General features: G+C 45.4%; 1 protein-coding gene across 3 annotated transcripts; it reads right to left on the bottom strand.

Annotated features, from left to right (window-relative positions):
• Positions 1-716: 716 nt before the first annotated feature.
• Positions 717-17,779, bottom strand: anxa11a (annexin A11a). 3 transcript variants are annotated; one of them, XM_035400569.1, is made up of 15 exons: positions 17,626-17,779; positions 14,138-14,411; positions 11,627-11,715; positions 10,935-11,066; positions 9,977-10,064; positions 9,413-9,507; positions 8,579-8,692; positions 8,279-8,369; positions 7,468-7,547; positions 6,510-6,566; positions 5,437-5,530; positions 4,911-5,006; positions 2,606-2,664; positions 1,956-2,078; positions 717-1,658 (listed from the first exon to the last, which is right to left on the bottom strand). In XM_035400569.1, exons 2-15 carry the CDS (start codon positions 14,379-14,381, stop codon positions 1,599-1,601), a joined length of 1,422 nt encoding a protein of 473 aa, XP_035256460.1. In that variant the 5' UTR covers positions 14,382-14,411; positions 17,626-17,779; the 3' UTR covers positions 717-1,598. The 3 variants fall into 3 exon arrangements, with proteins under 3 accessions (XP_035256460.1, XP_035256458.1, XP_035256459.1); XM_035400567.1 differs by having other exon boundaries at positions 10,935-11,210; XM_035400568.1 differs by having other exon boundaries at positions 10,935-11,210; positions 14,138-14,405; positions 17,626-17,758.
• Positions 17,780-19,050: the final 1,271 nt, after the last annotated feature.

Consider the following 19,050-nt stretch of genomic DNA (forward strand, 5'->3'; position numbering starts at 1 on the left):
GTCCTGTAAAATATGGTTGAGAGAGAGAGCTTTTTCTACATTATTATTATTATTACTATTATTATTATTTTATTATTGTTATTATTATTATATAGCCTATTCGCTGTGGCCATTACCACACTGTTAATTGCATTGTTGTCGTTACCACAATGTTGTTTGTATTCCTATTCCTGTTTCTGTGTGTACGCTTTGGCAATAAGTACAAATGTATTTCATGCCAATAAAGCATTTTTAATTTGAATTTGAGAGCTGCAGACATTTCCTCCTTATTCAGATTCACAGTCCAGCCAACACCTTCAATCACCAGCACACCTTCAGAATACATTTGAACCTAATTTTATGTCCTTGTGTGTTTTAATGTTTAACCATAACCACAAAGGTATAACCGTAACTGTGTGGCATTGTGTACTCATTTAAAAGTCTGAGAAGTAGGTTTTTTGGAATGTCCCCCCCCCCCAAAAAAAAATTACAAGTCAGTGTTCTAGCTGTTAGCTATAATTAGATGGTTCTGACCATCACAAGGGTTTGCCTTGAAAAATAAGGACCCATCTGATATTTGCCTCAGGATAGGCCACCTTAGCAGAGCGAATTCTGTGATGCCAGCCAATCAGAACAGCGCTTGTAAGAGAACAGCACCTCCTACCTGAAGTCAGCCATGTGTGTCACAGTTGTATTAAACACAAAGAACACCGAACGGGGAGCTCAACAGACAGCACTTACTTTAAATAGGTCTCCTGCATTTTATTTGCATTGAAATACATATTTCAGCAGAAATGTGATTTTTGTTAAGCAAAAGATAAGAAATAATTTATTTAGCTGGACGTATTCAAAGAAAGTTATACGATGTAAATCTAATTCAGTAATTGTCTTTGCGTATAGTCACTAAACAAATCAGTTACATTGTTTATATTAAACAACAGAAAATTGAAATACATTTTGTAATCAGTTGTAAAAGAATTTAGTACAAAATCCATATTTGTAACATTGGCACCGGGAAATACATGAATGCAACATAATGTAGTTTATAAAATATATACCTCTTAAATTTCGATGCACATTCTTTCCAACACATTATCCATTATGATATCCAGCATATACCTGACACATACTGTATGTATAAACAAATATACTTTCTAATGAAAACTCACATGACTATAAAAACTGCAAAAAGATATGGCATTTATAGTGCAATTAGCCAAAAAACATGCAATATTACAGTGTCGTTTAAAAATCAGTAAACAAGTATGTACTGTAAGCAGAAGAGCTGTGATAGACATTGCAGGGACAGAGTGTACGCAGGTATAATAAAACAGGGACACAACAGTCAAGAAAGAAGCTCCACCAATCAGGGATTACGCTGGTAACCAACAATGCAACAACGCTGACCGTGAATGGTGGATATTTCTAGCAAACTTCCTGGCAAGGAGCCCAGAAGCATTACCAGAAAAGTGTCCACCTATGATTGCTGGTCTTGTTGTACTGGTTTATTACCAACAGACTATACGATTGGTCGAGCTCCTCTCTGGTCTGTACCAGCAAGGCGACGTATCGACGGTCTTTTCACTGTTTTATAGTCCCTGAGGCATCGGCAGAAGCTTCTAGTCGTTCCCGCCGCACAGCTTCAACAGCAGCTTCCTGTAATCCCCCGAGGTGTCGCCCTGTCGCCAGAGAGAGAGAGAAACACACGCTCATCAGTCTCCTGAGCTTCAGGTGTCACCCAAGAGAGTAAATCAGAAAAGCCAAACATTAATAATCACGTTAACCTGTTTCATTTATCCCTCTCTCTTTCCCCCATCCCACATTTGCCCCAGTACGTTTATTTGAATCTGAATATTTTAAAAAATAGTTTGAATATTTTAAGTATTTTGCAATAATAACCAAAGATGAAAAATTTCCAGAAGGCAGATGTGAAAAGGGCTTATGGTGATGTGCGTGTAAAAGGGGGAGGGGCTTACGGTGATGTGCGTGTACAGAGACTTCTGGTAGCTCTTCACGTACTCCTGGCGGATGTCCAGCATGTCCACCTCAGAGCGCGACACCATGATGCGAATGAGGGTGCGGTCTTTGGTTCCTGCCCCCTGTGAACACGCAGCAGCGGGCCAATCACAGCATTACTACAGGAAAAGTCCACGCTTGCGTAACTGCACTTCGCCGTTACGCAATCTGACACTTCCTGTTCTGCACACAGGCCTCTGCTCTTGTGATGTCACACGTCCCAACGGGACGAGAGAGCGTCCGTCTGCCGTTTCGCAAGCGCTCGTATCCACGGCTATGATCAGGGACCAAAGTGCAGTAATTCACTGCCCCAAGAGAGACAGGAAGTGCCAGGAACGCAGACCCTATTTACAACTTCAACTGCCCTAGTGAACATGAAACACAGTTACACAAACAAAACTACTCCAATGTTAAACTCTAATGGACCCACAGGTTCTGCAAACAGAAACAGAAGCTATCCCTAATCAGGAGTTAGGAACAGGTAAAAGTGTTAGGGGCGGGGTTTAGGTGGAGTCTGAAGAGGTGGGTTATCAGTCAGAAGACGATGACGATGATGATGATGATGATGACAGTAATCATACTCAGAGTGGGCGGGGCATGCGGGTCTTACCTTCATGGCTTTGTACAACCTCTCTGCGAAGTAGGCCGGCGTGTTCTTGATGCATTTCACTGCAAAGCACAACACAGAGGATCACTGTCTGCAGCTGGGACTGTGACTGCACACCAGAGCTGCCCAACCCTGCTCCTGGAGATCTACCCTCCTGTAGGCTTTCACTCCAACCCTAACTGGAGATCTACCCTCCTGTAGGCTTTCACTCCAACAATAACAAAACACACCGTATTCAGCAGCTAGAGATCTCACTGAGATGCTAATTAGTAGAATCAGGTGTGCTAAATAGTGTTGAAGTGAAAACCTATGGGACAGTAATCTCCAGGAACAGGGATGGGCAGCCCTGCTCTATACCCTTTCCAGCCTAATGTCTTTCAGTGAAACAGCACAGCACCCAGACCAGAGACCCAGAACACGCATGGACAGGCATGTCACACAGCGGGACAGGCCGTGGGCTCCAATCATTAATTATTATTAATGATTCATTAATAATAATGTAAATAAAAATAAAAATAATGGCTGTTACACACAGTGTGTTGAGTGTGTGATAACTGGGACAGGTAACGCGCTTATCCCTCACACACGCGTGACTGCGCAAACCCCGCGCCTGAACGGCGTCCGGGAGCCACACAGCAGGAGAGACGGGGGTGTGATGCGTGGCACAGCAAACACAGAACAATGGAGAGAGTACACAGAGCGCGTAACACGGGCCTCCTGCGCACACACACACATGCACACACACACACAGACACCTGTACACACACGCACACACACAAACACACACCACACACACACACGCACGCACGCACGCACGCACACACACACACACACACACACACACAGACACCTGTACACACAAACACACACCACACACACACACACAGACACACACACACACACACACGCACGCACACACACACACGCACACACACACACGCACACACACACACGCACACACACACACGCACACCTGTACACACACGCGCACACACACACAAACACACACACACACAGACACCTGTACACACACGCGCACACACACACAAACACACACCACACACACACACACACACACACAGACACGCTCGCACGCGCACACACACACACACACACACACACCTGTACACACACGCGCACACAAACAAACACACACCACACACACACACACACACACAGACACACACCACACACGCACTCACGCACACACACAGACACCTGTACACACACGCACACACACAAACCACACACACACGCATGCACGCACACACACACACACACAGACACCTGTACACACACGCACACACACACAAACACACACCACACACACACACGCACGCACACACACAGACACCTGTACACAAACACACCACACACACATGCATACACACACACGCACACACACACACATACACCTGTACACACACGCATACACCTGTACACACACGCACACACACACAAACACGCACCACACACACATGCATACACACACACACACACACACACACAGACACCTGTACACACACGCACACACACACACAAACACACACCACACACACACCCCTGTACACACTCAGAAGTGACGCTCTCGCACAGACACATTAACATTACCATCAAACTGAACCCTGACAGCATAGCAGGGAAAAAGAAAACATTCAGTCAAACAAGGAAACAAATATCCTGTAGCACTGATCCACACCACATTTAAACAAAAGCTGCATCAGGAAACGTTCCAGATACAACAAACATCCTACAGCACTCATCCACACAACTGTCGTATTTAACAGAGAAACGCAGGCTGTGTTTGCAGTAAGGGGGATGAATCTAAGGAGGCCATGTGTAGTATGAGGCCTTTATCAGACCACAGTCAGTACTGTGTGCAGTTCTGGGTACCAGACTATGAGAAAGTACAAAGAAGGGCAAATAAACTGGTTCCTGGTAGTTTCTGGGCAAACACCACTAACCGGGTGCAAATTTAAAAGCGTGAGCCACACTGTGTACCGCGGGACAGCCAGTGCTGTGGAACAGTGCCCGTCACTGAGAACAATCTGTAAGTGCCCTATAAGCCCCTAGGGGGCGCTAACACAGCAGTGACTCCACTAACCCACAGAAGTACTGCCAAAGAAAGATAAGCTTCTAATCTTATTTTTAAAAGAAAAAAATGACCTTTGTGTGTGCACGTATTTGTGCTCGTGTGTGTGTGTGTGTGTGTGTGTGTGTTAGTGTGCGTGCATGCGTGGGTGTGTGTGTGTGTGTGTGTGTGTGTGTGTGTGTTAGTGTGCGTGCATGCGTGGGTGTGTGTTCTTACCGACAGCCACCATGCCGCTCTCCAGGTCTCCAGACATCTCCCTGCAGATGCTCTTCTCGATGTCACGCCCGCACATCTGCTGGTACTCATGGAACACTGCACACAGATGACATCACAATGACATCACTCTGACCTGACACACGCCTGCTCAATTAACAGAATTAAACAACATTACGGTTCAAAACAGGTCCTGTGTTTGGTACCAACAACTGAATTCCACTGGGAAGCAAAACAGTGCTCAGACTCACCTCACCCTTCATACTGTACACACACTAAATGTAAACACGTAAAATTATAATATGCAACACATCTAATATTTACATACAGGATTTACACCAAGGGCCTGATGCACTCAGACCTTCAGCACATGCAAAACCTTTCAGCACGACGCAAAGCAAACACACCTGATGACTGGTGCAGAACCAATATTGTGGCCAATCACAGGTCCTGTGACTGCTTCAGTGCTAGCAGGCTGAAGAGCAGCAGTGAGGGAGAGAGGAGCAGAGCTGGGGGTGAAAGCGCTTACCTGCTTTCAGGTGAGGCTTGCTCCGGGCGCACAGGATGGCGTTGAACTTGGACTCATCGGTCCCCAGCTTATTTTCACCCGCTGCGTAGAGCGCCTGTTCCACAGTACGGCACAGACAGGGTTACAGCCAGCGCAGCTAACGGCTAATTACTCACTGTTCAGTACGGCACTGGCAGGTTCAGACAGCGCAGCTAACGGCTAATCGCTCACTGTTCAGTACCAGACAGAGACTGTGGTACCAGCACAGGCAGGGTTACAGCCAGCGCGGCTAACGGCTAATCACTCATTGTTCAGTACGGCACAGGCAGGTTCAGCCAGCGCAGCTAACGGCTAATCACTCACTGTACAGTACGGCACTGGCAGGGTTATAGCCAGCGCGGCTAACGGCTAATCACTCATCACTCATTGTTCAGTACGGCACTGGCAGGTTCAGCCAGCGCGGCTAACGGCTAATCACTCACTGTTCAGTACGGCACTGGCAGGTTCAGCCAGCGCGGCTAACGGCTAATCACTCACTGTTCAGTACCAGCACAGGCAGGGTTACAGCCAGCGCGGCTAACGGCTAATCACTCACTGTTCAGTACGGCACTGGCAGGGTTACAGCCAGCGCGGCTAACGGCTAATCACTCACTGTTCAGTACGGCACTGGCAGGGTTACAGCCAGCGCGGCTAACGGCTAATCACTCACAGCTAAGACACCGTTCAGTACGGCGGAACCTCCAATGCGCAAAAGCGGGATGGTGGTAGTTCACAATTCCGAAAGGTTTAAGACAGTCTGAAATAACTCTGAAAGTGATGCTCAAAAATGCAGCCGTTGTGCAGGGTGTGAGTACGGTCTCTTTTCTCTCCAGTCCTACTTCATACCCCTGGCAAATGTAAACTTCTCCAAATGTGTAAACACTGCCTGTCTTTTTTTCCGTTACATATTAAAGATAAATACACACATACACACTCACTTACACATGTAATACTTATGAATATAGGAGGGAACTTCTGATATACTTTAAAAACATTTCCAAATTTTCGTTTTTAATCGTAACATTAATTTTACACAGTTTGGCAGTGTGCTTTACCTGGGCGTCCTGTTTGGCCAGGCTGATGTCCACCTGCGGCCTCTCGTCACGGTTACCCTGAGGACAGGGAGACAGGCGGTCAGCAGCTCGCTCGCTTTGCTAATGCCTGTAACCAGCGCGTTTACTTTCCATGTGCAGGTGAGGCTGAGGTCTGTCAGTGTCCGGGGACACATCACAGGAAACGATTGCGCCCATTATAGAACAACGAGCCAGACAAGGCTGAAAATGTCTAGCTTAATGGCCAGAGAACTGGACCAGTAACTTAAAGCTTAATGTCCAGAGAACTGGACCAGTAACTTAAAGCTTAATGTCCAGAGAACTGGACCAGTAACTTAAAGCTTAATGTCTAGAGAACTGGACCAGTAACTTAAAGCTTAATGACCAGAGAACTGGACCAGTAACTTAAAGCTTAATGGCCAGAGAACTGGACCAGTAACTTAAAGCTTAACGGCTGGAGAACTGGACCAGTAACTTAAAGCTTAATGACCAGAGAACTGGACCAGTAACTTAAAGCTTAATGACCAGAGAACTGGACCAGTAACTTAAAGCCTCCCAGATAGTCCCAGCCAATCAATTACCAACCAGCCAGTCTATGCTGTAAAGGAGTCCAGATCACAGCTATCACAGCTATACTTTTCCCAACACTTTAAAAATTTATCAAAAACAAATATCAAAAAGATCATGAATAACTGAATATTTTATTTTCAATTCATAAAAAATGTAAATGTACATTCGGCATTAATTACCCGGTACCACTGCTTTAGCACGTAGCTTGTTAGCTTTCCTGTCACACAGAGGTTTGAGGTTCACCTCACACCACAGAGCGAGCTGAGAGAAGAACAGAAACTGACTTTCCCGGTCAGAGTTCAGCCTCTGTATTGTTGTGGTGCCAAGTTAGGTAGTAAAGAATCTTTGTCTTCCTGTCTGAAGTCACATTATTTCCTCTCTGCAGTTTTACCTGAGCCAGTGATACTAAAAGCCTGCGGAAGTGTCCGGAAGTGTCGCTGCTGATTGCATCCTCCAGCTTCTTCTTGTAATCTGAAATAAAGGCGGGGGGGGGGGGGGGGGGGGGGGGGGGTACACAGAGGGGGGGGCACACACAGTGACAGAGAGCTTCATCACCCTGGGACCAAACCCTGCATCACAAACACTACCACGAACATGACGCACATACGTACATGCTAGGAGCTGAACTGCAGGTGTGATTAATACACAATAAGCACTTGAGAACGGCAATTAATATGTTTACAGAGAATTTAAGAGCTCTGTCTGTTCTGCCCACTGCTCCGGGCTCTACAACTGCGCTGACCACCGATTCCACTTCCTGCAGAAATAAAGTGCTTTCAGAGTGCAACAGGAAGGATGTTGTGAGGTTACATTCTCTGCGGTGCGGTACGATCAGTCCTAAACCTTCTGTGAACCCTGCGCAGCTCTCAGAAGAGAGACGCTGGAGAAATACCCAGGGCAGGTCCGTTCAGCTCAGCCCAAACCCCGTCACCTCTCCGCTCCCCCTGGGGGACGGGACGCCAGCCAGCACGCTCCCTTCCTGGAGCTGAAGACCACTGAGTTATCAGCACAGAACAGCACGCACAGGGCTGTGCTTCTGAGAGTGACTCAGCAGCTGCAGTCTGAGACTGGGGGGGAGGGGGCCGCATTTCAGTGAACATGACAGCGAGGGGGGCTGGGCTGGGCTCCAGACTGCAGGCTCTGCTGGGCTGGGCTCCAGACTGACTTATCTACTGAATATTAACGACGGTGGCCACGCCCACCTCTTTTGTAGATTTCATTGATTTCTCGGATTTCTGCATTTGAGCGGGAAGACAGGATCTCTATCAGGCAAGCTTCATCAGTCCCAGCACCCTGAGGGCACAAGAGCAGAACGGTGTAAGAAAGCATCCGATGCTTGCTCACATGCATGCACGCGCGCGCGCGCACGCACACACGCACGCTCACGCACACACGCACGCACGCACGCACGCACACGCACGCACACATGCACACACACACACACGCTCACACACACACGCTCACACGCTCACACGCACACACGCACACGCAGTTCTGCTGACCTTGATGGCCTCGTGGAGCTCGTGGGCATCCAGCTGCGCTGGGGTCATCAGCATCGCCAGGACCAGCTTCTCAAAGTTCCCCGAAAGCTCAGACTTCAAGTCTTTTATCAAATCCTAATTTGAAAAACAATAAATAAAAAATATTATTCAGTGAATTATCAAGCATTACACACAATTCACAAAATTCTTCTGCCGACTACATTTTGATTCCTCTCTTCCTCCTGTCTCAACGGAAAGCCATGGACAGATCCATCAGACAGTGGAGAACTCAGCCTCAGTTACATAATCAGGGCAGCGGCCTCTTCCTGTTAGGGGAAGGGTGGCTTTACATTGGCCAGGGCTCCCAGATTAGCCCCAGTTCTGCAACCGCCTGATTCGCTGTGAACACAGTCTGACCAATGACTGCACGTCACCGTGAATACAGTCACACGCCCTCTTCTTGACAAAGAGACAAGTCCCTCCCCCAAATAGCACCAGCTTCACCACAGAGCACTGCCTGGTCCACAGGCTGGACTCTGGTCTACATGCACGTTTCGCCCACAGTGGGTGCACTGCGAATCATGCATCATTTCTACCGGGTTTTCTGGCAACGGTTTTAAAGCAACACAAATATTCTGGACTCCCCACTGAACTTTTTTTTTTACTTTCAAAAATCACATTTAAGAAAACTATTTTATTTTGAAAAAAAATTTCCATCAAAAATAAAAGCAGCATATTTGGGATCTTATTAATTCTAGATCTTTAGCCTTTTTGCCCCGGTGTTCGGTTGGCCAGTTTGCATCCGGAGGTTGTACAGCAGCGAATGAAGGAGCAGGACGTCTGATTGGCCGATACCTTTCCGTAGGCGGTTTTGAAGGTGATCAGCAGTGGCACACGCTGCTTGTTGGTGCGGCTTCCTAACAGATCGATGATGGCCTGCTCATCGGTACCTGTGGAGAGTACAGAGTGTCAGCCGCCATTACGCTCACTTACTTTAACATGCGTAAAGACTAAACCCAGGACTCACCCCAGGACTAAACCCAGGACTAACCCCAGGACCAACCCCAGGACTAACTACAGGACTAAACCCATCCCACAGTCAGCTTTGGAGAGTTCAGGCCTTTTCAGTAAACCGTGAGAAGGAAAGGTAAACTCAGTACAAACTGCTACGACCAGCTCCAGCTGCTACACCAATAAATTTAGCGTGCGGTATGATGGGCTCCACTGTAAATGATCCCGTTACTCCACCGTAAAGGGCAACGGTGTGTTATTTTTAACCTGCAAGGAAACGGCCCAGTCAGACACGGGAGTGGCCACCGAGCCAGGGGGCGACACGGCGGGGACGCTACAGGGCCAGGGGGCTACACGGCGGAGTCGCTACAGGGCCAGGGGGCTACACCGAGCCAGGCCAGCACTCACCAAAGCCCTTCATCGCCTTCCGGAGCACCTCCACATCCTTTAGCGGGTCTGCCCCCGGGAAGTCCTGAATGGAGCCTCTGTATCCCCTCTGAGGAAACAACACCCAAAATCACCACAAATTAATTTGGACCAGAGAGAGGGAAATGAGAGCAGTGGACACTTGGGCAGTAAAACACACCAAAACTACAGCAAATACAGCTTGAACCATGTCCTACGTTTAAACTGAATATTTCTACCATTATGCTGCACTCAGCCCAGTCTGTGGATAACTGCCTTGCATTCACTTACAATGTTATCCACAGCATCTGTTAATGTAATGTAGCCTAATTATGAAAATACCTTTTTTAATTTATAACTGTAGGTCTCTATGCTATACCATACAAACCGTACGTCTCTATGCTATACCATGCAAACCGTATGTCTCCATGCTATACCATGCAAACCGTAGGTCTCTATGCTATACCATGCAAACCGTAGGTCTCTATGCTATACCATACAAACCGTACGTCTCTATGCTATACCATACAAACCGTATGTCTCTATGCTATACCATACAAACCGTAGGTCTCTATGCTATACCATACAAACCGTATGTCTCTATGCTATACCAAACAAACCGTATGTCTCTATGCTATACCATACAAACCGTATGTCTCTATGCCATACCATACAAACCGTATGTCTCTATGCTATACCATACAAACCATAGGTCTCCATGCTATACCATACAAACCGTATGTCTCTATGCTATACCATACAAACCGTATGTCTCTATGCTATACCATAGCCTAAAACCCCAAAGAAACCCTCCAGGGTGCTGTACAGGAGGGGGCCATGGGAGCACTTCCACTCACCAGGGGGCTATCCTCAGGGAGGGGGGAGGGGAAGGGAGGGGGTGTTTACGGTGAAAGGTGTGGTTTGGTGTTTTTGCTACGGCGCTGTTTTCAGAGTTCCTTACATTAACGGGTGGAGCCACCGGAGCACCTCCTCCGAATGCCGGCGCGGCCGCAGGGGCTGCTGGGTAACTGGGCATAGGCTGACCTGAGGGGGCCGTGGGAAAGCCCTGACCCTGGGGCATGCCTCCTCCTGACTGGGGGTACATGCCATAAGGCTGTTGGTTAGGGGGGGGAGCACCGAACCCGCCTGGCTGGGGGGTGGGGTACCCACCGGGTGCTTGAGAGTACATGGACGGATTTGGGGTAAACCCTCCCATGGCACCTGAGATCTGGCTGGCCTGCGGTGGCGAGAGACAGTGCATAGGATAAAAAGAGCACATGCAAACAGAACAGACACGGGCGGGGCAGGGCGGGGTAGAGCACGGACAGTCAAAGGCACTGCTAACGTACGGTTAAGGACTACAACACTCAGGAACAGGAAACTGATAGGCGCAATCACAAGTAGGAAGTTTTTACAGAAACTGAGCTGGCAAATTAATGAGGCGTTTGGCCATTAGCTTTACACTGACGCTGAAGCAGAAGAGAGAGACCAGACGCCAGACAGGAGGCCGCTTCATTGTTTCTGATTTTTAGAGCGATTAAAATGTACGTTCAAAGCCGTGATACCGTAACTCAGCCCCGTAAATTACAGTGAATTATCCAGGAATGATTTTCTGCACACGATTGAGTTTTGTTCTGTTAAGGTCAGGCTTACCATCGCGTTCATATTGGCAGCACTGAACGCAGGATTGCTCAGGTTGTCCAGACCAATGGAGGGAAAGCCAGGACTACCGCCCCAACCACCTGAAACACAGAACGCCAATTTAAACTTCACAGACTCACTGCTGCGCTGACATGTCTGTTTGACAAGATTAACCGTTTACATACATTTTATCTCCATTGAGATCAAAAAATTAAAGAGCAACCATATATGCTCACAAACACACAAAGAGTTAAATTACACACACTCACTAAGACATTACATAACATTACATTACATTTATTTGGCAGACGCTTGTATTGAAAGCGCATATCGAAGGTCACTGGAACAACTACAAAACACAGGTCCAACTGAGCAGTCTAAACGCTGTAAAACTCCTGATAATGGAATGAATGAGTAAATTAACCGGTGTCACACACACAGGTATGAAACAGATAAAAGAACAGGATCACACTGTGTAAGAGAACAGGATCACACTGTGCAAGAGAACAGGATCACACTGTGCAAGAGAACAGGATCACACTGTGTAGGAGAACAGGATCACACTGTGCAAGAGAACAGGATCACACTGTGTAGGAGAACAGGATCACACTGTGCAAGAGAACAGGATCACACTGTGCAAGAGAACAGGATCACACTGTGCAAGAGAACAGGATCACACTGTGTAGGAGAACAGGATCACACTGTGCAAGAGAACAGGATCACACTGTGTAGGAGAACAGGATCACACTGTGCAAGAGAACAGGATCACACTGTGTAGGAGAACAGGATCACACTGTGTAAGAGAACAGGATCACACTGTGTAGGAGAACAGGATCACACTGTGTAGGAGAACAGGATCACACTGTGTAGGAGAACAGGATCACACTGTGTAGGAGAACAGGATCTCACTGTGTAGGAGAACAGGATCACACTGTGTAGGAGAACAGGATCACACTGTGTAGGAGAACAGGATCACACTGTGTAGGAGAACAGGATCACACTGTGTAGGAGAACAGGATCACACTGTGTAAGAGAACAGGATCACACTGTGTAGGAGAACAGGATCACACTGTGTAGGAGAACAGGATCACACTGTGTAAAAGAAGCAGACGTGTTATGCAAAGTTTGGAATGCAGGTCATGACAAAACGTTCAAGTCAATGCCTGAAAGGTTTTGTCATCCTAAAGTGTGCTCTTGAAAGCCTAGAGCAATGATGACTGAAAGAACATGTTAGATGCTCCTCATCCTTTGTTCTGTTTTGTTTTTTAAGGGACAGTGTGCCATTCTCCCAGTGCAGCCCGCAAGTTCTGCAGCACAGGTTTTTACCAGTTCTGCACCGCCATGCACGTGTGGCTCAGAGGGGACATGGGCACCCACAAGAACAATACAGACACACACACACACACACACACACACGCGCGCGCACGTTCATTACGCGAACACACGTGTGTTCATTACTTTAACACACACACGCGTGTTCATTACTTTAACACACACACGCGTGTTCATTACTTTAACACACGCACGCGTGTTCATTACTTTAACACACGCACGCGTGTTCATTACTTTAACACACGCACGCGTGTTCATTACTTTAACACACACACGCGTGTTCATTACTTTAACACACACACGCGTGTTCATTACTTTAACACACACACGCGTGTTCATTACTTTAACACACACACGCGTGTTCATTACTTTAACACACACACACGCGTGTTCATTACTTTAACACACACACACGCGTGTTCATTACTTTAACACCCACACGCGTGTTCATTACTTTAACACACACACGCGTGTTCATTACTTTAACACACACACGCGTGTTCATTACTTTAACACACACACGCGTGTTCATTACTTTAACACACACACGCGTGTTCATTACTTTAACACACACACACGTGTGTTCATTACTTTAACACACACACGTGTGTTCATTACTTTAACACACACACGCGTGTTCATTACTTTAACACACACACGCGTGTTCATTACTTTAACACACACACGCGTGTTCATTACTTTAACACACACACGCGTGTTCATTACTTTAACACACACACGCGTGTTCATTACTTTAACACACACACGCGTGTTCATTACTTTAACACACACACGCGTGTTCATTACTTTAACACACTCACGCGAGTTCATTACTTTAACACACACACGCGTGTTCATTACTTTAACACACACACGCGTGTTCATTACTTTAACACACACACGCGTGTTCATTACTTTAACACACACACGCGTGTTCATTACTTTAACACACACACGCGTGTTCATTACTTTAACACACACACGCGTGTTCATTACTTTAACACACACACGTGTCCTCAGACTGGGCTGAACCACACACCTCCGGTTTTGTATGGGACCCACCGTGTGCCAGCAATGACTTGACCTGGACAGTGCAAGTTCTACCCAGAACACAGCCAACAGCAAGATACTATAATGACAACTGAAAAGCATTTTAGCTTCCAGAGATGCACAAAAGCCCAAATGACTTACCTGCAGGGGGCATGGATGGGTATCCACCTGCCTGGGGAGGGTAGCCCCCTGCTTGAGGAGGGTAACCTCCAGCCTGGGGGGGGTAGCCTCCAGCCTGAGGATAGCCCCCTGCCTGAGGGGGATAGCCCCCTGCCTGAGGGGGGTAACCTCCGGCCTGGGGAGGGTAAGCTCCCGGCTGGGGTGGGTAGGCTCCAGGCTGGGGGGGGTAGCCGCCAGGCTGAGAGGGATACCCAGGGTAGCTCATTGTCAGGACAGGACGGGACGGGACCTGAAACTGACACCAAGCAGAGTCACGTCCATCGTATTCATTAAGACATCAGCAGACATACCGTTCTCATTTGAAAAACAACGGGACCTCAATAAAAATGGGAACAATATGTACACTATTTCACAGAGGAGTAGACAGCGTTTCCCAAAATCCATTTAGGACAGGGCCCAGGAAAACCACGAGCACACAGAAAGCCACTTCACGCCGAGGGCACAGACTGAAGGCCTAATTCTGCAGTTTGCATCCAGACATGTTTTGTACATGAAAACACTGCACGATGAAGATCTGCAGATATGCACATTCTTCTCCCAGATTAGATATGTTCAAAAACTGACTAAATAAAATAAATAAAAGGAATAATGAAAGGAATGTTTAAGTCTGTTTCTGATCTGTTCCCACCACAATCAACTGGATTAATCAACAGGTAATAATACACATTTTTTAAAAACCTGCTCTTACACCGATGGTCTCTACTTTTGTAAGTTTCTTCCTGGATAAGAGCATCACCCAGGCTAAGTGAGCGTAAGGTAATGTACACGTTCCCTTTTCTGTCAAAGTGCAAAACTACACATTGACAGCTTGAACTGTAACCTGTAGCTCCACCAGGCACTGCTCGTCACCTCAATCAGTATTCCTTTACTTCACTCACCCAGCAAGAAAACATTTAGTAATGTCGCACTATTTGACTTTTTGGTAATGCCGTTTGCTTTGTGATGTTATGAGAGTTTCAGTGAATGGTAATATATTAGATGAGTTATGATTTTAGCTATTCCCATCTAAATTATTACAACGATCTTGGTGAAATTGAGGAGTATTGAGCAGGTAGTTTAGCAAAACTTCTGTATGCACAAGGGGAAAACTGCCATTCTCCCAATGAATATGAAAATGTTATTTATCAGAAAACAAGTTTAACAAATGTGTATCTAACTGAGCATATTCAGCAAAGGAAGAAGGTTACAAAACTAAAGGTATATGGATAATTTTCACCTCAAACATCCAATTCATCGTATTGCAATGACAGCCTGACAGTCCAATGACCTGAAAGGTCAATAAAAGATGACGAGGCCTTCAGAGACAATCTAATACTTATAGTAAAAAAATTGATTTTATTTTAGGTGTTACATCTTATGGTTTCATGTGGCCCGCGTTGTGCTTCGCTCCTATTAATGTTCAACTTTAAAACTCGCATGGCAATTTGCATACCAGTCCTTGTCAAAAAATGACAAGAGAGCGTTTGTTTGAGAATTTTGCTTATCTTATCAGGTATTGCCATAGCCGGCGAATCCTAGCCTGGTTTTGGCAGTCCTAGCGAGGCAGTGTATTTATGGCCTGGAAAGGCACCCAGGCTGCAATTCTGTGGTTACAGCTCACCTGCCATTTCCGGTATTTTGTGTGGGCAAGTGGGTTTAAACTCTATTCTCGGCCCCGAGCTGTGAGCGGACAGCGGGGCTAAGGGCGGGGTTATCAAATGACCCATTATAGCTGTGAGTTTTTTGGATACCGAAATATAAACACACTAAAGTTGCTGTCTGCAGCGCCTATGCTTCACTTTTCTTTTGCTTCGTGTTAGGTTACTGTAAAACCTAAATTAAGTTGCTGTTGTTATTATTATTATAGTTATTTGCTATGCCTGGGAATGAGGTATTAGGCTAATGCCAGTAGTTGCAGCTCTACTGCCACTGAAACGAAACGTCGATTTCACTTCCCCATGCAAATAATTTCCCCTAATCAGAAACAATATTCAAAGGATATTCAGGAGACAACTATATAAAATGCACCGTTAGCAAAATTACTAGGATATTAACTACTCAAATATGAAATGGACAAATTGTTCTAGCCACAGACATAATGAAATACTTTTTGAAAGTTTCTCAACATCAGTTTCTTAACAAAAAGCAATTCAACTATAAAATTACCACAGGAATACACAGCACTAGAGTACGAGGTACCGCAGTCCAGAGTATGATAGTTACAGCATCGCTGACTTAAATATTAAGTAATAAAACAAACAGAATAGGTACGGGATGATTCCTGACGACGCGGTCAACTATTGGGAAATAATGACCTAGTAGGCGAAGAACCTCCCACGCGAATTAGTCTAGAGGTCGAATGCCTGAAGTGGCCAACCAGAATCCAGCATTCAACAAAGCCGTGTAATAACTAAAGTTAATTTAGGCTAAACAGATTAGCTATATCAAAAACGAAGACAGATCTAGGATAGGCCCAACACACCACTGTTAGCTCGGGGTTACCTGCGGATAAACTACAATAAATCTTGTCAAAAAGTTATCCAACAAGACCTAGCAATTGAGAATGGGTAACTTTAGTCTAGACTAGACAGATCGTGACCAAATACTAGTACTAGAAATAGCTTTTGGAGAACGAATTAACCAGCTAGCTAAAAATGAAAGCGAACAACGATAGCGTTAGACTATAGCACAATAACATTAGGCTACATGGCAATTGGCTAGTTATATCTAGGCAGGACAACCGATAAATGTATTTTATTTTTATATCAGTGATAGTTGGCTTTTCAAATTACACTGAAACTGTGCAAATGTTTGAGCTGGATACTACATCACTAGTTAGAAATTAATCATATTACTAATACAATAACAGAGTAATGCAACTAATACCATTAGTTAACCCTACCTAAAAATGTAAAATAAACAGGCCACAAGCCACTTTTACTTCGCTCTAGTGCGTTCGCACGCTGTGATTGCCCTGCTAGCTGTGACATAACCGTGCGTAATTTAACCCATGTTCCAGTAAAGAACAGCACAGCTAGCTAGCTACTACTGGACCCTGCAATGCACCACACAGCGCATGCTAATATACGATAGACTATCTCGCATACGAACAAAATGGGAACACTACTAGCCATCTAGCATTAAATACACTGGCTAATATCATCAATCACACAAAGCTAGCTTTATAATGAATATAGCCAATATATCACAGCAGTAGACTGGCCCCTTGTTAACTTTAGCCAGTTGACTTGTCTAGCTATGTTATTTAGCGTAAAAAATAAATCGGAGGCCGAAATCACGTCCCATTTTAGCCAACTAGTTCTGTAAGATAGCTAGTTCGTCTGCAATCCGTAGGCTATTATGAGCTATCCGTTAACTTTAAAATTATACAAACGATCTATTTCCCCTACCCACTGTCATAACCTCGGACTTAACGTCACTTAGGCTACTTTTCGAAGGTTTCAACTTACTTTGGCTATGGAGTAAACGACCACAGGAAAAGGTGTTTCCTCGAAGCTGCAGGAGAATACTGTTCTCAGGAAGTACTAATAGCTAGCCTGTAAGCTAATATGTATTTGCTAAAGTGGGTGGGTCGCATAGTTTCCATTCAGGACACACCCCTGTCAGGACAGCAACATATTGACGTTGCACACAGAATGTAATCATAGTTCACTGTGTGATTCACTATGACCTCGTGAGAAGGAAAACCTGAGTAAACGCAAACAAAAAGAAAGTTTGGACATATACGGAATGTTCAGCCGCGTCATCTGGGTGAAAAAATAAAATGCAGAAGTAGGCTTAGAGCTATTTTACCATGTAGCTTCTTCAAACAGACTCGAGTTCAGAACAAGTTCATTATGCACTCTGTCCAATTAGTTTAGGTCTACAACTGAAATACAAACAAAGACACATGACCACACATAAACTGTTTATCAGCAATAATGTGCAATATGTGCAATATATAGACCATAATACAGAGTAGCCCTATATTACATTACAATAATTTAGCGGACGCTTTTATCCAAGTCACTTAACAATTAAAGAGAACATAAATGCAACCCACCAGAGTTATTACAGTACTGAGCCTAGCTACATTCCCAGACCAGCAAGTACTGTATGTACATTTATTTATAGCAACCTAGAACCATAAATAATAGCTTCATATAGTTTTTATCCATATAAAATCATAAAGCATGCAAATTGCCAAATTACATAAGAAATAAGCTATGGGCTTTGGAATAAGAAGAGAAACCATATTCTGAGTGAAGAGGACATCTTGTTAGACTAGTGACAGACTGGTAGCGGCAGCATATGTATCTGTGTGCGCATAATGTTTAATATCTGTGTAGTGTTGCGCAACATAGCAGAAACTTTCAGAAATCTATGCAATGGAAAGTAGCAGTCATTGTATTAGCCAGCAGCTTGGTGACTCATTCTTGTTGACATGGACGGCCACACCCCATTGGGGAAGCCCTATCACATGAATACCACAGATTGTGTGACGTGACATTCTTTGGTAGGATCCTACAGTGGTAGGCGTATTCATTTCCTGAATTTTTATATTAAAGTCTGAAATGGGCCTAGTGAGCTGCCCTGCTCCAGTCTCTGTTCTCTTTCATGAAAGTGCACAAACAGCATCACGAGATTTCAAATACAAAGAGAATAAATTATTAAAAGGAGGCAGCTATATATGCACCTGTTGCTAAGATAGATGTTTACTATTAACTGAAAATGTGAAAGCTCCAGGCCAGATGATACAGCACAGTGAATGTCAACAGTAATAAAACATGAAGAAAGTTTGGAAAATTAAGGACTGAACATAGCAGCATGAACAGTACCTATTTGTGAAATGTAATAAAATACAGTCTGCCCACGTCATGAAGATTGGAGGATTA

This window comes from Anguilla anguilla, chromosome 18 (genome assembly GCF_013347855.1).
Source record: "Anguilla anguilla isolate fAngAng1 chromosome 18, fAngAng1.pri, whole genome shotgun sequence".
In the NCBI taxonomy this organism is placed as follows: Eukaryota; Metazoa; Chordata; class Actinopteri; order Anguilliformes; family Anguillidae; genus Anguilla; species Anguilla anguilla.